This window comes from Magallana gigas, chromosome 7, assembly GCF_963853765.1.
Source record: "Magallana gigas chromosome 7, xbMagGiga1.1, whole genome shotgun sequence".
NCBI classification, from domain to species: Eukaryota; Metazoa; Mollusca; class Bivalvia; order Ostreida; family Ostreidae; genus Magallana; species Magallana gigas.
The window spans coordinates 36,256,704-36,279,753 of NC_088859.1; the positions used below are offsets into that span (position 1 = coordinate 36,256,704).

Consider the following 23,050-nt stretch of genomic DNA (forward strand, 5'->3'; position numbering starts at 1 on the left):
CTACATCTCCTTCAAATACACTACATAATAAATAGAAAACAAATTTATTTAAGGTTTCATGGTATTTCATTTTCTGTGGATTTTATAAATGCCTCCTACAGTACACATAATTTTTCTATTTTTTCAGAAACGTCATAACAATACAGTATTATAGCGAGCGCAGCGAGGCGGCGCGAAGCGCCGCTCGCGTAGCGAGCTCCATAGACAACGTGTACGAACGGAGGAAATTCGAGTTGAAATCTGCACATTGTTCAAAGAAAATTTTGTGGACCCGCGTGAAAACGTTCTACTATCCCAGTGATCCTTTGCAGTGCATAGCAACATGGCGGAACAGGAAGCGTTTCTAAGGAAAATTCTTACCTGTAAATCGCATACATCATTTTCATTTAACAATAAAAAATCCGTTTAAAACCATTAAAGTAAACAACACATATGCTTACGTAAAAAACTGTACCTATGACGTCATTTCCTTCCCCGAATTTGTCCGACAGTTTACGAAAACTGTCGAGCGCAAAAAGTTAACTATGACGTCACAGTGATCTCGCGTTTTTTATCCCTGCGATACATTTAGAGGTGGATCAAGCATCTGTACTGAATGTAACGTGTAGGAAGTACTCAGTATATAGGGAGTCACCGTTAATACTGATACTGCGCTCGCTATTAACGGTGACTCTTTGGCTGATTAGTTTTGTTTTGATGATTTTTTTTTTTGCTTAGTAAATACACATGCAAGTTCCATGCTAAATTTATTGTCATATTGATCTTATCATTGTATACGTTAGGTAGGTGACAAAAATTATTAAAAAAGAAAAGTCTAATCGTTATTAGATCTACGTGTAGCCACGTCATTTTGTAATGAATAAATAAAAGAAAAAAATTAAACTGTAAAAATATCTACATGTATTTGTTATAGTTGCATATGTGGTCAAACCTTTCAATAATATTGGATATCACACACTAAAAAGAGGGGGAGGGCACATATGTCTACAACGCTTATATAGCGTACAAAAATTAAAAAGATTAAAAACAAAATTGATGTCACACAGGAAAATAATTAAAACACCGGTAACAACAAGGAACAAAATGAGAAATAACACAGACACACAATTTATTGATTTTAATGATCATTATTAAAAGGTAAAGTAGAGATAAAAAATAAAAAAAACCGGCTTTGTGTTTATCAAAATATTTTAATAGGTCTGTTTAACATTTTATTAATGCTCAGTGGTATTTTTTTGTGTAAGTGTATAAGCCTAGGAAGGGACCATTGGAATAAAAGTTTGATATCTTCCGGTTCCTTGCGGTGGTAAAAGTTTTCGAGACAAAGCCAAATTTTTTTTGGTTTGGTTAAGTCCACGGGTTGCATTTAACAATGATGACATATGTGTGGCTCCTTCTGCGCTCGCCCCAACGGTCACACCGTAAAACATATTAGTAATTTTTACAGCATGCTGTTACTAGTCTATAAATGTCACATATTGTTTATCAGAGAGAAGAAGACTTGATAGTGAATGACAGAGATCTGGCCTACCTTTAGCTCCCTGCGTTTTGAGTGGGTCCCCCTTCAGGCCAGATCGAACCACCCCCACATTGGCGTATTCTGCCTCCCTCTCCTCCTCCTCTTCTACTGTTGCTCCCTGATTCTCGTAAATATTACTGGAATCCAAGTAATTCAAGGCCACTTGGTAGCAGTATTGATATTGAGTCTACAAGAAGCATTGTACAGTACTGACAGCCAATCTTCACAAACAATCATATCTCTTTAAAGATTCATCTTATTCAGTTAACATACAATATATTTTGCTTATCAAAAGGAATTAAGAATTGTTTTTGATAAATATATTTAACCAAGATTCCTTATATCCTTGAAAGAAAATGTTCAACAAAAGGGACGGGAAAATTATTGACTTATAACTGTGATTTTCTCACATCACTCAAAATAAGGGATATATTTCTACAAGTGTAAAATCCCTTATTCATCAATTTGAAGAATACAATGATCTGTACCCCTAAATATATTCTATTAAAACCATCAACCAATGATAAAAAGGGCAACTTAATGTAACAAACTGTGTATCCCATTGAGGGATGGGAGAGTTCTATAGACAGTTTAAAGCTGTGTATCTGTGGTGGCTGCGTTACCTTCGATTTGATGATCTCGGGTTTCCGGATTTGGAGCTGTCGTACAGAGTGGTACACGTTGACCTCGTTGTACCAGTCAATGCCATCCAGTATATTACATACCGCACAATAAAGTCCACTCTTTGTCGCTCCATCACTACTTCATAATAAAATGAATATTTATTGAAAAGAAGCCCAAACAGTTACAAAAACATAATGGCCAAAAATATGTACATGTATATACAGTTAAATATACTGCATTTAGAGTATTTGTTGCCCCACAGTTTAGGGATTACCAGTATTTCACCAACATCATTAATGAAAATCAGAAGAAAATTTAAACTGGAAAAATATCATGTGCACGTGGTTTGACTTATGTGCATGAGTTTTACATAAGGCAATATCATTTTCAATGGCAACACAGGAGAACAACATAGAACAAATTTTTGACAAGAAAAATGCCTAACCTGCATACAACTATAATAGGTTTATGCTCCCCGAGCTTGTTCTGCCGTTTCTGCACCTCATAATGTAAACAGTGCAGCAACTTCTGCTGATCAGGCAGCTCACTGGACGATTTCCAACCTTGACCCACAAAGATCTTGACTTCCCTGTCCACCTCGTTTTCTACCACCTGTTTGAACAGAAATATTGGTCAACATCCCAGTTATCAAAAATTAAAAGAGAAATCAAGAGAGTGTGTTTGAGTGACTTGATTCGTGCAGCAATTAAATGAAATAAGAACTTACTAAAGTAGTAAATATCAATGTAAAATTTGCTCACTTAATTTGCATTTTTAAGCATTACAATCGAAAGAAATTTAACTACAGGGAAATCAAAACTATGAAGATCTGTTCCAGAAAACAATTGAAATATTTCAGTATTCATTCTAAAAACTAGAAAACTGACCAGTCAGGAAGGGCCCCGCTATGACAATTAATATAGAGAAGTGAAAAAAACTTTGAATTCCATCTTTTTATATTAACAATGATGAAAAATAAATGCCCGGCAGAAGATGTAAAGAACTGGAATATATAGGATCTCGTGATTTGTAGTTGGATATGATTTTCATCCAACAATTAAAGTGTTTTTTTCTTGAGCCTTAGTGAGGGGATAAAACACACAAGTTGGATAAAAATCATATTGTACTACAAATCATATGAGATTCTATTTATCTCAATCATGTTTTATACACCAAAATCAATGTTTACACTGTTTATAAAACTCCACATTATTTTACTTCATTATATGCCTACGCAAATCCCATTGTAAAGTCACAACTGTGGGATATCAAAAAAATATCCAATGAGTCATATCCACGGGATAAAGGGGGTTAACATGAAATAAAATTTGTTAAAAAAACAAAGAATTGATACCAATGCAATGATACCTAGGCTTTGCCTCAACTTCAAACAAACATCACTTGCAGACACATGTGTACGGTAATACATATAACAGATAAAGACAGACCTTAGATTTTCTGAAAACAGGCAAGATAATTAATCTCAGGGGATTCATTGTGTACGGTATTTTAACCAAAATAAAATATGAATATTATATTTTAAATCCATATTTCAAAGAATGTACACAATACTACACATCATTCAAAATTGACCTTAACTTCAAAACAAAGTTCATTTGCAGACACAGGCAGTGCAGTAATTAATCTCAATGTGACAGATAAAAATAAAGCTTAGGATTTTCTTCCTGTGCAAGGTTAATTAATCCCAATGGACAAATATTGCACAGCCTTCCATGTATACAATGGTAACATTCTCAGCAGTTATCTCTCTTTGCCCATACATTCTCAGCAGTTATCTCTCTTTGCCCATTCATTCTCATGCATAGTTAGGAATCTACCCCACCACCCCAGCTCCAAACCAGAAGACATAGAGAACCAAACTTAGCATCACCATATGTATTTCTGCCTACTGAACTACCATACCAAATTTGAACTTGATTGGGCAACCATAAAAAAAGTTATTAGAAAAAAACAGGAAATTTGTGGACGGAAGAGTGACAGACGGATGGACAGAAGGGCGGACGGACAGAGTGATTACTATAGGGCACCCGCAAATCCTTGCGGGGCCCTAACTAACTAATCTGAAAAAAATGCAAGAAACTCTTAATAGTCTTAATAAGCACTTAAAATCAAAAGAAAATTGCAGTTGAATTTTAGTGACAGCTGCAAGGTGTGAATGGCATGTTTTTTAAGTGTATGTATATGCATTAGTGTTATTCAATGTGAAGCAAAGCTGATTAATACAGGATAGAAGTGTTTAGTCACTTCCATCAGCACAACACATGTATGGTGCATGTAAATCACCAAGACATCCTTCCTAGATTACCTCATTATAATCTGATTGTGGTGTGTGACTCAGTGGTTCAATATCGTTCAAAATATTTGTATAATCAACTGTCCAATATTGTATACCTAACAATACAAACTAGTAAATCTGTCCATGCATCTTCAGAGATTTTAGACTCAGAATTGATTGCTAGGGGTGCTATGGTTGTTTTTATGGGGATTTTTTCAATTTGATTTTAGAGTAATTCACCATTCATAATGCAACTTGTGTGTTGTCTTTTTTCCATGGAAATTTTTTTTTCTTTTTTCCACGAAAAAAAGATTTGAGTGGTAGAAAATACATTTGGCAAAAGTTTAGTACCGGGTAAGTAATGTGTACCAATAAATGTGAAATACCTCCCATTAATATATACTGTATACCGGAAAAAATATGCCCCCGTTTTATTTTCGCAACTTTTGTCCTTGTTGTCAGCAGGCGAATTTAAGGCGGAGTGAAACTGAGACATGTTCAGCAAAGATAGTGCTTGTGAGCGCTTGCCAAAGTTTGTGATGCAGGCATAGGGGATTTTGGCAAGCGCTTGTGAGCACTTGCCCTGCTTAACACGTCTCTGTTTGCAAGTGGAGAACGGCGAAAATTAAATGGAGAAAAATAACTTGTATACAAAAATTAAATGGTAATATATGTGTTTCAGGAAAAGGCTACACATTATATATTATAACAAAGAGTATTATATAATTTATATATTCCTATAACAGAAATGGACTGTAAAAATATGTGGGGATTGTTAATGTCCCAGCATTAATCAGTAGCTAAACACATTGTGTGAACTGGTCTTACCTCTTCATTATCAATGGCATCCAGCTATAAAAACAGTTGCCAATTCTCTCAATGTTATGAATACATAAAACTAAACTATAACTTATCAATAAACATGTTGACCCGGTCAGAAAAAAAAGGTTACTGGGTACATGTATATTTTATATATGTTAGGGTATTTGTTTGTTCCCACTGTTTCTGCAATGTTACCAGATAGAACAATTTAGAAGAATTTATTAAGTACATACTGTGTTAGTCATGGTGACTGAGATTTCTGTGACACAGTCCTGGGGCTCCGATACAGCAGTCGTCTGCATCACCAGACGACCCCATTCTGATGTCTGCTCCAGAGCAGGGTAGAAACATTCTTCATAGTCCTAGGAGTAACATTAAAACATTAAATCAAAATGTCTTATAGCAATGCTTTTCCATAAAGAATACACCAGAAATACAGCAAAACTCAAAGATAACGTACTTGGGTATTGTGAAACTAAATTAATATGAAAAATTTAGATTTATGTTCCGATAATATCCAAGTTTTTGATGTAATCTAAAAAGTAGACGTCACAAACCAAAAGGAAGTTACCAATTCATCTACTGCACCTATAAACTTTAAAACTTGAAGGTTTCTAAATAGATACCCCTAACAATTTTGTTGCATGGGGTAAAATTACAAGCCTACATATGTATTTGATAGAAAGTTTTCTTCTGCAAGATAAAATTATAAATTTCTCCATCATTAAAACAGGCATAAAAAACAGCCTGCATTGGTTGGAATATGAGTGATATTTTGACTGATGCTAACTGCATACAGTACCTGAGGGTCGTCCAGCAGTACAACAGAGGAACACTCATAGCAGTGGATCATGGTCCAGAAGTCTGCGATGGTGGTCGGTAGCGGGTACTGTGTCACAAGGAACCCCTCCCTGTTCCAACTTGTCTGAAAAACACCCCAAAAAAATTATACACCCACAGATACGATGATGATCAAACTAACACCACGCTGTTGTGAGAAAATTTTTAAAAAATGATATAATCATTTTTTAAATAAGACAACATTTCTTTCTACAATAGATCTAGATTAAGACATTCTTTTGCCACAGCTACTTCAAAGCAATTTTTTTTATACAATGAATAAAGTCCTACAAATCTAAATGAACAGAGACTTACTGGCATTATCACAGCATTAATGTAATCCTCATCTTCTCCAAACATGGAGGACAAACGAGCTCGGTAATTGTCAACTAAAAATATATCACAAAATTTGATTTGCTACATATACCGGTATTCCAGAGTAAAGAAACTTTTCTTTTAATAAAGTTTAACAATTTGTTATACATGTAATTTAATTTATAATAAATGTTTAACTTCCATGCAGAATTATCATAAAACAATACTGCTATAAATATTGCCCAACATGTCCAGTTTCTGTAAAGAATACGCTGACTATGTGACATACCAGGGAGGTTATCCTGTGATCTGTTTTTAGGCAGGTTATTCGGATGAAGTGCATCTTGGTAGTCTGTCACCTGATATTCTGGCCGCAGGGCGTTTAATTTCTATTTGATAACAAAATATGTAAATTATTGTAACAACTTGTTCACTAAAATTAAATTCTCCCACTTGAACTGAGTTGAATTCTTCCAATTCATTTTCTTTACCTCAAACTCTGCATTAACTCTTTGGAGTATTTTGGGATCTTGTGGACCTTTTAGTTTTGATGTTATGCTTCCTGGCAATACAGCATCAGGATTGGTAAATGCCTCCATCAAAATGAAGTGTAGGAAAGTATATTGATCCTGCAAATTGAGCAGCCATTAGTTGTTAGACTTCATGGATTTTGCAATATACTGTATATTCCCCTCCCCTAACACACACTTAATTTGGTTATGATTGGCTTATTTTTTGAGACGAAGCCTAATACAATCAAAAAGCCAATTCTCAACCCCCAACTCATGGTGATCTAAAAATTAGTTGCTGTGAAATACATGGTTAATTTACAAATATAGTTTTCTGATCTTCAAACTTCTGTAACCCAAATCATGGTAATACTTTATTAAACATTAATACTCTCAATAACAAATTTATTCACTACTGAATATGCATGTATTTGTGGTACTTTCACGATACTTACAAGAGTCTGGATCATCTTGGTTCGGTTTTTCCTCATTTTTCTAGCAAAGCTTAGGATATCTACGGATCCAGTCTTGAAGCCTTCTTTCCACAAGGCGTCCAGACCAATATAGGTGCCAGTTCTCCCTACCCCTGCACTGAGAGAAACAGCAACAAAACATAAAATACAATTCTCATGAACACAATCAAAATGTCATGATTTCATTTTCATTAATACTTCTTATAATACTGTGGTTTCATTAATTTTTGGGAGCATCAATTTTAGGAATTTGTGATTTAGGAAAATCACAAATTCAATGATCGTAAATTTGAAACCAATGATCTTATCTAACCTGCAGTGTACGACAGTGGGAGGAACCTCATATTCTGTGCTATTTCCGGTGACTTTGCGGTAGAACTGTAGGAGCTGGAATGCATCAGGAACGCCATGGTCAGGCCAGGCGGTAAAGTGGTATTGGGTCACCATTCTACTCTCATCAGTCTAAACCAAAGCGAAAACAAATATAGTCATGTCATGGACATCAAATCAATTGCAAACAAGTAATTGAAAAAAATAATGAAAAAAATAATATAGTTAATTAGCTCTGCTTTTGCTATATAAGAGATCTTAAAGGAATATCAATTTGAATTAAAAATTTTCTCATTGATCTTTCACATGAATATCACTTTTACATAGTTTTACCTTTGTATCAGTAATTTTGATTTTCCTGAGAACAAAGACTGGGAAGACATTTTCAGAATCGGTGGTAACTCTCAGTTTGTAACAACTGATGGATTTTTTCTCGTCGGGCCAGTACTTGTGACATTTCACCTGCATAACAAAGAGGAGATGGTTCAATCTATGAATCAATGTTTGTAATGGATATCAATAAGCTTCTGCGGTCCACGTGGTAAATTTATCAAATTTTCTTTCATTTTAAACTTATTTATCTACATGTACATTTTCAGTTCAATGGAAACTATTATTTGGACTTCCAAGATGATCAGTAATACAAGTGAATAATTACAACTATCAATAAATGAGATTCTCAAAATAGTTTATAACTACAGCAATCATATACGACATATTTTGTAATACATATAGACCCAAGCACTTGATTTTGCATTCTGTCGTTTTACACCAAGTGCCAGAATATTAAATCGCAAACACAACACTTGTTTTAATTTTACATATAAATTCCTTGTATTTAATTGGAAAAGTTAAAGCACACATACCCTTTTATTCTCCTTGAGGTTTGTTACCATGACAATTTTCCTGGCTTCTTCTTGCCAGACCATACTCCAAAAATCAGGTGTGGTAGCCTTCAGTGGACCTTATTAAAAAAATCAAGCTGGTACACAACTACAGAAATTGACAATAAAGTCAAGCTTGTATAAAAACTAGAAGACCTAGCATTAGAAGTCAAGATTGTACACAGTTAGAAGAATTATAACAATACAAGCCAAGCTTGTAAAAATACAAAGCAATCTAACGATAGACTCAAAGAGCTTATTAACAATAAAACTCTACTAATAATTCGGAAGTCCTAGCAATGGAATTAGAGGATCAGACAACAGAACTTATGTTTTGTACAGAAATCCGTGGATATTACAAAACTCAAACTTATTTGCTTGAATCAGAGAACCTAATAATAGATCACAAATTGTTAAGGAAAACAAATCAGACATTTTTTATGTCCTGCAAGATTTTCTCAAGAACGGTACATTGTGTCAGTAATACCTTGAGTTGCAATGTATGCTTTCTTTTTCTTGAATCCCTGAAATGAAATGAAGAACATTAAATTTATACACTCATAAAGAGAAGCTGATTTTGAATCCGAAACTTGCTAATTAATAAAATTAAGGTTTTACTTACATCAATATAATTTGCATTGATGTAATCAGTATGTCCAATAGGCAAGTCTCTTAATTTCACCCTAGAATGATCATCTGAAACCGAAAACAGATTTGTTTTATCATAAATCCTCTTTAGGTTTAGCTGTGAAAAAAGTAACAATTTTGAGAATGATATATACTTACAAGCCAACATGTTGGTGTATCTGTTTTTAGGCACATTATCTTCAAGTTTGCTATCTTTGGTAGGTAAAAACATCCCATCTGGTAAACTCTGTTTAAATACACCAACATTACTAATGGTAATTTCACAACGTAAAAAGAAAGACTTTTCATGTTCTATTCCAAAAAGAAAAGCAGTAGTCAAGTTATTACACACTATACAGTCTATGATTTCTTTACAATATCACCCATGGGGAAACAAGTCTTAGTGAATCAGGGCTTTGAAGCTTTTAATTCACTGTCCAATCATACCTGGTAATCGGCGGTGAATCTGTTCTGTTCCTGGAGTTTGATGATGTGACTTTGGATATCTTTGACAGGTATAGGGTGCTCATGTTCATCTCCAGTGTAGACTAAATCTCCATCATCATCATATTCATACGGCAGGGAGTCATCAATCTTTTCTGTGAATTAATCATGTAATTGTGATATTCATTCAATATTAGGTTTATGTCCTAATATCTAGGAGACTGAGGCAATCATGTTCATTCAGGTACATACCTGGTAAGTCTGGTAATTATAAATCACACAATTATTTTATATATCACTGAACATGATCATTTATAAATATCCTCAATTTAATTTGTTTAATATAATGTTCATTAAACTTTGTACATGTAGTTCATGATTCATAAATGAATCACCTGGTAAAATTTTTTTTTTAAATCAACGATCAACTGTTTTCTTAAAATTTACATGATTTTCTTGTACACAGTGCATTAATTCTTCTTCTTGCCAATTTTTTCTTACATAAATTAAAGATAAGATTTAGCATATATTTGGCAAGAAGTAAATACTTTAAACATGGATATATAGGCGAGTTGAACAAGAGATGTTTGTGAAACACTAAATTATGCCCCCCTCCCTTGAAGACCTTTGTGAAGAAAATGAATGGAAACTGTAAATAATTGGAATTTTTCAAAGTCCAAGGAGGGGCATAACTCTGTCAAAAATTGCTCAATCATTTAACTTGTCAAGATATTCTTATGATAAATCTGTATACCAAATTTCATTTCAGTGAGTGCAACCTTTACAAAGAAAATGAATGGGAACTGCAAATAAGTGGAATCTTTCAAAGTTTTTCATCGTCAATATACTGGTAGTCAAAATTACCACATCGTCAAAATTACAATGTTAAAATACCTCTTTTAGGGACACCATAAGGTGCAATAGGAATTGCAGTAAGTGGCACCAAGATCACATCATTTCCTGCAATCTCTTCGTCTGTCAATTTCCTTCGGTTTTTCTTTCTAGAATTCAGATCACAGAATTTTTATACAGCAAAATTAAATCTAAGAACTAATTTTCTACGCCTCGTTCGTTTATACATCACATTTATTGTCTATACTATCAAGCTATTAAAATATGAACTATTTAACACATTTTTGTAACTGTATCTATTTCTCAGCTGTGGTTGGAAAACTTCAGTTGTCTAAAAAAAAATTATCTTTCATTTATAAAATTAATTTTATTTTAAAAACTTTTTCAAATATCTTTACATTCTTTAATTAATAACAATGACTTTATACAGCATTGTGTAGTATTTTTTTTCATGTTAAAATTTCATTTACTATACAGTTTCTTTTTAACTTTACAGATAATGGCAAACAAAAGATTTTTATACATCTCATGTAATTTGAAAGACTAAGCATGATATTTTTCTTCTATACTTTTGTCATCCATTTTTTAAAAAAATATTCATCTTTAACAAAACTAAAGAAAGAGGCAATTTTACTTCAGTGTATTCTTTTGTGTATTACATAAAAGTGAATGACTCTTTTCCATCATATACAACTGCTTTTTCCACTTTCAGCACAAACTGTTACAACTTTCTACCTTTGTAAGAAACTCTTTCTATGAAATAAGTTAAAAAAAAACATATTTTAACAATCTTACTTGAAGATGATGAATCCAGAGAAGATGACAGCTAGGATGATGAAGAACAAGAGGACTGAGGGAACAAGAATGGCTACCAAAGGACCCGCTGTTACTGAAAAAAAAATCCATGTAAAAATTGTCAAAGCTTAGCAAAAAGGATAGAAAAATACATACATTGAACAACTTCGGATTTTGAGATTAGTTGTTGGTATGTCAACAAATCAACATAACCAATAATAGCACCATTTAAACAGTAAAATTTTATTAATGATTTGAATGTATAATTCATTGTTACTGTCTAAAAACCCAAACTTACCTGTGCTGGAATCAGTCAAAGCAGTTGTTACCACAGTGGTGGTGGTGACAGAGGTTGACTGTGACGGAACAACAGGTGGTAGTGTCTGGTTAGTTGTCACCTGTGTTGTCGGTGTTGTCTGTCTGGTGGGCTGCGTTGTTAGTCCTTGAGTTGTTGATCTCTCTGTAGTCTGTGTCATTGGTTTTTGTGTTGTTGTAGTCTCTGTTTTCTTTGTTGTAGACTCTTGTGTTGTTGTACTCTCAGTTGTTGGTCCTTGAGTTGTTGTACTCTCAATTGTTGGTCCTTGAGTTGTTTCACTCCCAGTTGTTGATTCTTCAGTAGTACCAACTGTTGATTCATGACTTGTTGCAATCTCTGTTGTTTCTGTTGAACCTTCAATAGTACTTCCTGTTGGTCCTTCGATTGTTGTTCCCTCTGTTGTTGATTCTTCAGTAGTAATTAAAGTTGCCTCTTGTGTTGTTCCACTTTCTGTTGTTGATCCTTCAGAAGTATTTGCTGTTGGTCCTTCATTTGTTGTTCCCTCTGTTGTCTGTGATCCTTGTTCTAGAGAGGTAGTCTCAGTTAATGAGAAGGTTGATTGTGCAATTGTGGTTTCTTCTGTTGTTGATTGCATTGTTCCAGAAGTCACATTTGATGAACTTTCAGATGAAGTTTCAGTTACATTTGAGGGCACTGTTGTTGATTCAGACATTGTAGAATAAGTGGATTCAGAGATCTGTGTTGTTGATTCAGAAGTCAAAGCCGATTCAGTGGTTGAAACAGGCTCTTTTGAAGTTGTCTCTGAAGTTGTCTCAGAAACTTCTGTTGTTGGTTGGATTGACTGAGAGGACAAAGTAGATGAGGCAGGCATTGTGGAATTTGGGGAAGCAGTTAAATTTTCAGAAGTAGAAACTGAAGGCATTTCAGATGTTGATTCAACAGTAGTTTCGCCTTTTGTTGACAAATCTGTGACAATTGTTGACTCACTGGAAGAAGATATTTGTTCAGTAGATAGAGATGTCAATCCCTCCTCTGTTGCAGACTCTGTTCCAGAAGAAATGGTTTCACTTGTAGCTGCTGGTAATTCAGTTGATGTTACTGATCGAGAGGACATTGAACTTGTTGTCATCTCTGTTGTCTGCTCTGATGTTGATGAAGATGATGTGGTCACTTCTGTTGAGGTTACCTCAAGAGAGGAAGATGTGGTGGTACTTTCTGTTGAGGTTACACCAGGTGCACTTTCTGTTGAGGTTACCCCAGGTGCACTTTCTGTTGAGGTTACCCCAGGAGTGATAAATGTTATAGTACTTTCTGTTGAGGCTACTTCAGAAGTGGTAGGTGCTGTAGTACTTTCTGTTGAGGTTACCCCAGGAGTGGAAGATATGATGGTACTTTCTGTTGAGGTTACCCCAAGAGTTATTGATGCTGGGGTACTTTCTGTTGAGGCTACTCCAGAAGTGGTAGATGCTGTGGTACTTTCTGTTGAGGCCACTCCAGAAGTGATAGATGCTGTGGTACTATCTGTTGAGGCTACTCCAGAAGTGGTAGATGCTGTGGTACTTTCTGTTGACGTTACTCCAGGAGTGGAAGATGTGGCGGTACTTTCTGTTGAGGTTACCCCAGGAGCAATAAATGCTGTGGTACTTTCTGCTGAGGTTACCCCTGGAGTGGTAGATATTGTGGTACCTACAGTTGAAGTTGATTCTTTTGAAACTGAAGTGCTTTCACTTCCTATTGTAGTAACTCCACCTGTCACAGATCCTGTGGTAGTTGGAATAGTTGATGTTATCACTGTGTTTGATGTTGATGAAGTTTCAGCATTGGTGGCCTCACTTTGGGCACTAGTCATTGTGACTTTACTTGTAGAGGCTATCTCAGGTACACTGGTTGACATGGATGTGGTTTGAATGTCTGTAGTAGTCATAAAAATTGTGGTATTTGGTGCTGATGTCACATTCTGTGTTGTTGTGTTATTGGATGCGGCATTTGTTGTCTGGCTGACCATTGTGGCCGTACTCTTTGGGTCTGCCATACTGTCAGAGGATGTTTCTGTGGTCGTGTCAGGGGCTGTGGAAGTGGATTTTGATGTTTCTGTTACAGTAGTTGTGTCAGTGGCTGTAGTAGTCGATTCTGATGATGTTTCTGTGGTTGGGTCAGTGGCTTCTGTGGTTGTGTCAGTGGCTATTGTACTCAATTCTGATGTTGTTGTTTCTGTGGTTGTATCAGTGGCTGTAGTAATCGATTCTGATGTTGCTGTTTCTGTGGTTGTATCAGGGGCTGTAGTAATCGATTCTGATGTTGCTGTTTCTGTGGTTGTATCAGTTGCTGTAGTAATCGATTCTGATGTTGCTGTTTCTGTGGTTGTATCAGGGGCTGTAGTAATCGATTCTGATGTTGCTGTTTCTGTGGTTGTGTCAGTGGCTATTGTACTCAATTCTGATGTTGTTGTTTCTGTGGTTGTATCAGGGGCTGTAGTAATCGATTCTGATGTTGCTGTTTCTGTGGTTGTGTCAGGGACTCTAGTAGTTGATTCTGATGTTGCTGTTTTTTTGGTTGTGTCAATGGATGTAGTACTGGAATATGTTGTTGCTGTTTCTGTGGTTGTATCAGTGGCTGTGGAAGTAGATTCTGATGTTGCTATTTTAGTTGTAGTGTCATGGGCTGTGGTACTAGATTCTTGTGTTGCTGTTTCTGTGGTTGTATCAGAGGCTGTTGTAGTTGATTCTGATGTTGCTATTTTAGTTGTTGTGTCAGGGGCTGTAGTACTGGATTCTGGTGTTGCTGTTTCTGTGGTTGTATCAGAGGCTGTTGTACTCAATACTGGTGTTGCTGTTTCAGTGGTTGTTTCAGTTGCTGTAGTAGAGGATTCTGATGTTTCTGTTTCAGTGGTTGTGTCAGGGGCTGTAGTACTGGATTCTGGTGTTGCTGTTTCTGTGGTTGTATCAGTTGCGGTAGTAGTTAATTCTAATGTTGCTGTTTCTGTGGTTGTATCAGAGGCTGTAGTAGTTGATTCTGATGTTGCTTTTTTAGTTGTTGTGTCAGGGGCTGCAGTACTAGATTCTGATGTTGCTGTTTCTGTGGTTGTGTCAGTGTCTGTAGTACTGGATTCTGATGTTGCTGTTTCTGTGGTTGTATCAGAGGCTGTAGTAGTAGATTCTGATGTTGATGTTTCAGTGGTTTTATCAGTAGCAGTAGTACTTGATTTTGATGTCCCTATTTCAGTGGTTGTATCAGTTTGGGTAGTAGCTAGGTCTGTTTCTGTGGTTGTGTCAGTGTTTGTAGTACTGGATTCTGATGTTGCTGTTTCTGTGGTTGTATCAGTTGCGGAAGTAGTTAATTCTGATGTTGCTGTTTCTGTGGTTGTATCAGTTGCGGTAGTAGTTAATTCTGATGTTGCTGTTTCTGTGGTTGTATCGGAGGCTGTAGTAGTAGATTCTGATGTTGCTGTTTCTGTGGTTGTGTCAGTGGCTGTGGAACTGGATTCTAATGTTGCTGTTTCTGTGGTTGTATCAGTGGCTGTAGTACTGGATTCTGTTGTTGCTGTTTCTGTGGTTGTATCGGAGGCTGTAGTAGTAGATTCTGATGTTGCTGTTTCTGTGGTTGTGTCAGTGGCTGTAGAACTGGATTCTAATGTTGCTGTTTCTGTGGTTGTGTCAGGGGCTGTAGTACTAGATTCGGGTGTTGCTGTTTCTGTGGTTGTATCAGAGGCTGTTGTACTCAATACTGGTGTTGCTGTTTCAGTGGTTGTTTCAGTTGCTGTAGTAGAGGATTCTGATGTTTCTGTTTCAGTGGTTGTGTCAGGGGCTGTAGTACTGGATTCTGGTGTTGCTGTTTCTGTGGTTGTATCAATGGATGTAGTACTGGATTCTGATGTTGCTGTTTCTGTGGTTGTATCAGTGGCTGTAGAACTGGATTCTGATGTTGCTGTTTCTGTGGTTGTATCAGAGGCTGTTGTAGTTGATTCTGATGTTGCTGTTTCAGTGGTTGTGTCAGGGGCTGTAGTACTGGATTCTGATGTTGCTGTTTCAGTGGTTGTGTCAGGGGCTGTAGTACTGGATTCTGGTGTTGCTGTATCAGTGTCTGTAGTGCTGGTTTCTGTTGTGGCAACTGTGGTAGATGACTCTTCAATATCAGTTGTAGTATCTAATGTTGTATCAATCAGTGTTACTTCGCTAGTAATTATTTCATTATCAGTTGTTATTTGTTGAGCATTGGTTGACGATTCTTCTGTGGTGGTCACAGCTGCCGCTGCTCTATATGCAGCCCTAAGGATAGGGTTTTCAGTGGTAGTCAACTCAGACACATCCTCATAACTGTCAGCTGTATAAATAAATACAGTAATAATAAGTTATTTTTTTTACTTTAACATTAAGGAAGGACATGAGAGCATAAAACATCTTTTTTTAAATCATGATAAAAACTTTTTAAGAAATTCTCTTCTCAAATCATAACAACAAAGTGTCAAGAATAAAAAAGCTGTTCAACTTATATGAATCTAAAAATACTGCGGAATCATTAGATTTTGTGATGGCTAAATTTTCGTGGATGTCATGTGTACCTCTCATCAATGAATTAACATCCTCCACGAATTAATGAATTAAGGTAATTAAGTCATATTTCCTTTTGTAGGTATAACAGAATACACGAAATTACATATCCCTACAAACCTGTAAAATTAAAGCAATCCCTGAAAATTTGCCCCCACGAAATTTAATGATTCCACAGTAGTCTTTTGCAATTCAAAACAGCAAGAGAATCCTAAGTTTTGTATAATCTGAATTTAATATGGCTAAAATTACATCAATACAATCATTTCCCCATGAAAAAATGGAACCATTTAATTGAATTCATTCCTATATTGCAAATAGTACAGGACATACAATTTTTGCTACAACTATAATCCAGACGCACATATATCATACACCAATTATTTGACCTATGAGTAAGTGATGTTCTCCGGTGCTGCAATTGTAACAATTGGTACTAAAAATAACAACTACACACTCCTAAAATAATCCGTAAACAATTCCTCTACAGTACATTGAATAAACAATTAACACAACAGCAAGTTGGACCAAATTTGACATGCAATTCTGTATGGATAGCCTTATTCATATAAATATGAATGCGACAAAGGAAATGCTTAAAAGATTGGCAGAAAGATAATTGGTGAAAAGTAAATTTGCACTTCCACCGTTTCCATGCAGGCATCAGCTTGATAGGCATGGGAAAATTATATCAAATTCATGAATATTGCCCAGACGCCAACTGTCTTCCTGTTGGTGACCTTCAAGTATTTTGGATCTCTGAATGTACCAGCCATAAGTCCTAGGTCAAAAACAAGATACAGAGACTGGCCTACTTAAAATATAGTGACCAGCTTCATTTCTGCTTTATTTCAATTTATTCCAACAAGAAACGTTTAATTTTTCAATTTATAATTTTAATTAAATCATGCATATTTTAACTTTGTAATGATTTCCGTTATAAACATGAATAACAATGAAAATCAAATTCATGAATCTGATTTATAATCCATGTACATGTATTGTAATTTCCGTGTTTTTATCAATATTTCTAAATACCTTCTGAAAAGTGTTACCTTCCTAGCAACCACAATATTCATTGTTATACATACAAACATGCAGGAAATATTGTTCAACCCGAGAGTGAGATTGCACAGTTACTTACAGGCTCAATTTATCCAACCAACCATCGAGAGAGACGGAGACAATTATAGCATGTCTAGATCTATACAGACCAACACATTTATTTAAAAAAAAAACAAACATCGAGCCCTTGTCACCAACCACTCTATTTGTGCACGCAGCTTCTGTTATGGGTGTGAATGTTTTTGAAGATATTGAAGTGGGGTCACGTTCAACCACTCACACCTGATAATTTACACAACATAAATTATACCCACTAGTATATTATTAAGATAACCAAAAATGATATAAAAATCAGATCTTTGAAGAAAAATGCCCTTCAGATTACAAAACAATTTGAAACTAATTCATCACAGTTCAAAATGTTTTTCTCTTTTGTACTTTGTGAAGATTTTGTTTAAAAGGCCAATGAACTAATATGAGTTAAATTTGGCCTCTATAATATGCAATAATATGCAACTTTTAAGTCTCAGATACATTATTATTTTATTTTTTACTAGAGTTGATATAAGATATATTTTCATTACCAGATTTATTTGCCATTGCTGGCTATTAATGATGTCAGAAGTGATTGACACTTTTTTTGTAATTCAATCAAAATCATGCAGTCAAAAATTGACATTTTGCATATCATATTAAAGGCTAACTTTATGATGTTTATTTAGATACATGTGTATTTCTAATTTGAGGGCATTTGGATCAAAATGAAAATTATGAAAAAAACAACTTTACATGCATATCTGTTTAAAGTAAACAAAGGACTACAGTGAAATTATGATCATTTTAGGAGGCTGTTTTATATTGTCCGTTTGGCAATTTCAACCCTCTGGGACCCATGTTGAGCAAGAGTCATGAAATTTAACAACCAATGTTCCTTTTAGAGATGCATTATATACCACATTCAAAAACAGTTGGCCATGTAGTTTTCAAAAAGATAAAATGGTCAATTGATAACTCACAACAACCAAAAACAACGGATGGACACAAATGCAGTGACTAAGATGACCTAAAATGTTAACACGTGTATAAACTTTTTCTTTCCCTGTGATGTTACATGTAAATTTTGTAACAGTTTATTATTATTTACAACAACATTTTTTATCTCTACTTTTTCATGTAGTTGGAGATAGAAAATTAAATTATTAAAGAAATGATTTCAATAGCAACAAAATTTATTAAACAATAAAATGCTTTCTTTGGTGCCTCATGCAAGTATGAAGGTAGCTAGTATTGCAGAAAAAATACCGGTACATATCCCATACGTTAATAGGATATGTAAATTTTTATGTTAAATGAGTAAAATTTAATTCTGTATTTATAAATGAATTTACTCCTACAAGAGATTGTTGGGTTAACATTATTTCATAAACTGTTCACCATGAATAAAGCATAAAACTGCAACAGTTTTTAAGGGAGTCCATGCAAAGTGGGGTGAATTAAACAATTTTGATTTATCTAAACTACACTCAATATGTATTTTGAAATTATTTTTAGGCTGAGATTAACCAAATTCAGGAGACAGTATTTAGTCAGTTAAACAACCTTTTTTGCATATGTGATTTTTAAGGAGTTGTCCGCCTTTCATAGGAAATGGGGAAAAACCATTTTCTCAAAATATGTCATTGGTAAGTTACAAAATTTTTGGTATTACATAAGGAAGGAAAAGCTTATGCAACTTCTCACCAAGAGATTTGCGAGACAAGCAATCAATTCGGTTTTTTATGCAATTTAAGAAAATTTCTAAATATTGTAGCTCCAAAAATAGCCTGGTAATGCACCCCTTGTTTTGGAGCATTAACAGGTTAGAATGTAAATAAAGAATAAATAATACATCAAGGAAAGTTATCTAAAATTGAGGAACATTGCTTAAAGTACAAATTCCATAGACTTCAATGTAAATTCAAGAGGTGTTAACTATTCAATTTTTTTTTTCCAAAGGTGAATTTTATTTAATTGATAAATCCTTTGAAATCATACTAAGATTCTAGTGATCATACTTAAAAATCTATTAGATATATATGAAATAGGATAGTTATGGACGGAAGTACCTTAAAGTCATTCGAAAAACCACACTTCCCATTGTATGACATACAAACAGTGACAATGTATTGATCAAATAATTCTCATAAACAGCCGCTCATCCAAATGTACTTTGGTACAATGTAGCTTACTGTGTAAATATTTCACTTTCTCCATACATCATTATGTTGATGAACACAGTAAATTTATCATCATTTTTTGTGGTACTCTATCAATATTCATGGGCTATCTTTCTTTCACTATAAATAATGCCTGTTTGGGAGGGTAAGAGTTGAAATTGACAACCCGAGAAAACCATTATTAACCAAATTATGCGAAGCAGAGGTTGACAATGGTATTTGAGGGTTGTCAATTTCAACTCTTACCCTCCCAAACAGGCACTATTTATTTTATTATACTGAATGTCTTAATTTTAAAGAAAACTTTATTGCTTTTATATAGGAATGACGTAAATTCTTTGGCAAACCGTACGCACATGATTTACGCGCATGTAACAATTTGTTGTGTTACCCATTGCCAAGTGTGTTGCTAACGCTGAGGGTAATAGAACGGATTATCAACTGCATCTTAACCAATCAGAATTGAGTATTTAACATGAAAGTATAATAAACAAATTTACACTCCCATCACCAAGTATAAAAAAGTTATTTTCTTAAATTACACAAACCCATGAAACAATGTCCAAACATAGCAAAAATTCACAAAATCTGCCCTTTAAAAATTAAAATCATTCTTCAATGTCATCAGAAAAAAAATATCAAATTTACATGAGGATTCTCAAATAATGTGGTTTATTTTTTTTTACACCATGCATTAAGGAAAAATATTTATAGCTATTAATGGATGCATAATGTATTTAACAAATTACAGCTTAGTAAGACCTTTCAGCGACAAAGATATCCATCAGGAAAGATTCTGCTATTATTGTAAAGAGATTTTCTAAAACACACAATGCAACCAGGAAGGTTGAGTGACAAGTGTTTACTATCCAAAGCAAAGTGACAGTTAAAATCTTCAAAATAGAACATGCCAGTAGGGTATTATCAATTACAGTGTAAACTAGACATCATTGAGATGATGAGGATCTTAAAGGCTCTGCTTAAATAATGAAAAACATGATAAAAGCATATCAGAGGATTTTTCTTTGACTTTGACCTATGACTTAGAAATATTCAGGTTAGCATAAAACTTTAAGTCAATCTCATTACCTCATACCAACTGGCTTTTTGGGGTTTGATATGAGCAAGATTAAGCTAATGGGAAAAATTTTTGGTCTTAAGCTGGATTTTAAAGAGATCTGCTATGACCCTCACATTTACCCTGAAACTTGGTTTAAGGTGACTGTACACCCTTTACCCAAAAGGCACTCTGTAGGTGAAGTATGAGCCAGATAGGGGTAAGGGGAGAGTAAATATGCCCTGAAAAAACAAATTGCGTGGTCTGATATTACCTTAACCCTTGACCTATAAACCTCATTCAAGGTCACTGCACACTCTTTGACCAAAGGCACTCTGTGGTTGAGGTATAAGCCAGATTGGACCAAGAAGAAAGAATACCTATACAACCTTAGACCTAGAAACTTGGTTTAATATCACTGAACACTCTTTACCCAAAGACACCCTGTAGGTAAAGTATGAGACAGATTGGGCCAAGGGTAGAGAAGATATGCCCAGGACAAGTGATCCTTGTGGCAGAAGGATGGAGAGATAGAAGGATGGAGAGATGGATGGATGAACAGAGGGACAGACTGATCACTATAAGGTGCCCGCAAAGTGGGGCCCTAATTAACACAGAGGAATAGGAAAGCACATTTTTTTCATCTACAGCCTCACAAAAATTCATATACATAATGTATAATTATTATATACATTCACATGTACACTCCCAGTGAAGCCTATATGTACAAGTACTAGTGTCTGTCAAAGTTAACACATTCTGAACAAACCACTTGAAAGATGTAAATCGTGACAACTGACCAATTTAAACACCACAGAAAACTCAATTAATAGTACCATAACTATATTTAACTCACCAAATTGACAGCTACTGGAACTGCATGCCCACTAATCCTCAATTAGTTTTATTTTCTGTTTATCCTTTTTAGTGTTGAAGGAGGAAATCCCCTTAAAGTATGTGGTAAAAATCAAGTACTAGTCATTGAGGAAGTAGAAACAAAGGAACAAACATGTCAAGTCCAGGAAAGGGTTATATTGGAAATGACTGTCGCCTTTTTCTACACACCTGTGGAGTGTTACATGCATTTGTGTATGATACATGTATAATATGTACAGTTCGTCATTATTCTGCGGTACCATCTACCTTTAAACACAATTATTTTGAATGCATGTAAATATCAAACATGAATCAAATATCATTCAAACATGAATTATGTTTGGAAAAATAAGATTTCTTAAATAAAGAATGACGAAATGAAATACTTTTGTTAAAATTTCCACATTGACTTTATCTTAATGTACAGACTGAAAACACACCACAAATAGTTTAAACTTTAGTAATAATTAAGTGTCATTTTCTTTATTCAGTGATATACATTACACATTTACAACACAATTAGTGTAGGCAAATTTAAGTTTCATAATGAATATGAAACGTATCGGTAGCTAAAGACCTAGCAATTTGTTGTCTGCTCTACAGGAAAATTCAAGTTCACATGTTGAAATTTCAACTCCAATTTTATTTTAAGAATAACGTATCTACAGCGATTAACATGAAATGAATTCTTAGTTAATAATGTTGACAATATTTGTCAGTCTCTTCTGAATCTTGAACCTGTTCTTCTCTTAGTAATTCGGGAAATATAGCTCAAAATTTGTCTTATTTCAATTAAATTGGGATGAACTTGATCTCCTGATTGCTTCAATATTTCACTTGGACATCTTTCTAACTCCTCTAAAAAAACATTTGTTTCTTACCTTTACAAGCCCAAATCCAACAAAATATCAAGTTGTTGATTTAAAATGTTTATTGTCTATTGACAATTCTTACATAAAATTCCTTTTTTAAGTGTTGTAATTTTAACAATATTTTATTAAATATTTAACAGAATTACTTGAAAATAAATTGGGTTTGTCCTTTAAGTATGTTTATGAAGTGTACAAAGTTTGATAAACATGCATGCAAGGATTTTCTTTGAATCTTGCTTGTCTTGCTTGCAAGACTAAAATGGACACACAGACATACACACACATGCACAGCAGCGATGTTACATCAACTTCGCAGCAAGTTGCGTGAGGGGATAATAAGTGCTGTTTTGTTCAAAGTTGGTAAATTATTTAGTTTATCTTGCATTATTCTAGTTTTTCGACTACACTGAATAGAAAAAAAATGTTGACATTCAGGGACCAATACTAACTACGCCAGGGTCAGACATCTAGCTTTCACATGAACAAGTCTTAGAGTTATTTCCTTTGCAAAGGTGTCAATCGAGGGCCATTCAATGTACTGGAAGGTCAATCTCCACACCCACCCATGATGAATGATCATGAACAATTTCTGTCGATCAGTTATTTGCATCTAAACTATATTTAAAAATTATTTACTAACCAAATCATAGCTTCCATTTTCCGAATAAAAAGTCTGACAATTTATCACTTAAAAAATCTCTTAAACTCACTATTTCTGACTTATCTCCCTTTAGTGTAATTTTTTTTGCATATTCTGCAATATAAACAACACTTCTCCTTGTACCATACTAACCATAGTGTCTCTGTAGG

At 34.6% G+C, this 23,050-nt stretch overlaps 2 protein-coding genes across 6 annotated transcripts in view; both read right to left on the bottom strand.

The window, feature by feature from the left end:
* LOC105326691 (mediator of RNA polymerase II transcription subunit 8-B) overlaps window positions 1-5,987 on the bottom strand; it is a 121,247-nt gene extending 115,260 nt beyond the window's left edge. Inside the window, exon 1 of the mRNA XM_066067090.1 lies at window positions 5,981-5,987. Within this exon, the coding sequence (XP_065923162.1) occupies window positions 5,981-5,986 (6 nt within the window). The 5' untranslated portion in view covers window position 5,987. The remainder of the gene's footprint in view (window positions 1-5,980) is intronic.
* LOC105328026 (mucin-22) overlaps window positions 1-23,050 on the bottom strand; it is a 40,781-nt gene that overhangs the window by 1,963 nt on the left and 15,768 nt on the right. For 2 of the 5 annotated variants that reach the window (XM_034458190.2, XM_034458199.2), the window contains exons 6-25: window positions 11,629-15,927; window positions 11,331-11,424; window positions 10,578-10,684; window positions 9,687-9,838; window positions 9,399-9,486; window positions 9,235-9,308; window positions 9,100-9,136; window positions 8,595-8,692; window positions 8,062-8,190; window positions 7,712-7,860; window positions 7,381-7,516; window positions 6,908-7,045; window positions 6,706-6,805; window positions 6,417-6,490; window positions 6,064-6,186; window positions 5,495-5,623; window positions 5,268-5,291; window positions 2,589-2,755; window positions 2,143-2,281; window positions 1,532-1,706 (exon numbers count right to left, since the gene is read on the bottom strand). In XM_034458190.2, coding sequence (XP_034314081.2) covers window positions 1,532-1,706; window positions 2,143-2,281; window positions 2,589-2,755; window positions 5,268-5,291; window positions 5,495-5,623; window positions 6,064-6,186; window positions 6,417-6,490; window positions 6,706-6,805; window positions 6,908-7,045; window positions 7,381-7,516; window positions 7,712-7,860; window positions 8,062-8,190; window positions 8,595-8,692; window positions 9,100-9,136; window positions 9,235-9,308; window positions 9,399-9,486; window positions 9,687-9,838; window positions 10,578-10,684; window positions 11,331-11,424; window positions 11,629-15,927 — 6,432 coding nt within the window. The remainder of the gene's footprint in view (window positions 1-1,531; window positions 1,707-2,142; window positions 2,282-2,588; window positions 2,756-5,267; window positions 5,292-5,494; window positions 5,624-6,063; window positions 6,187-6,416; window positions 6,491-6,705; window positions 6,806-6,907; window positions 7,046-7,380; window positions 7,517-7,711; window positions 7,861-8,061; window positions 8,191-8,594; window positions 8,693-9,099; window positions 9,137-9,234; window positions 9,309-9,398; window positions 9,487-9,686; window positions 9,839-10,577; window positions 10,685-11,330; window positions 11,425-11,628; window positions 15,928-23,050) is intronic. The other 3 variants (XM_066067087.1, XM_066067086.1, XM_066067088.1) reach the window with 3 other exon arrangements.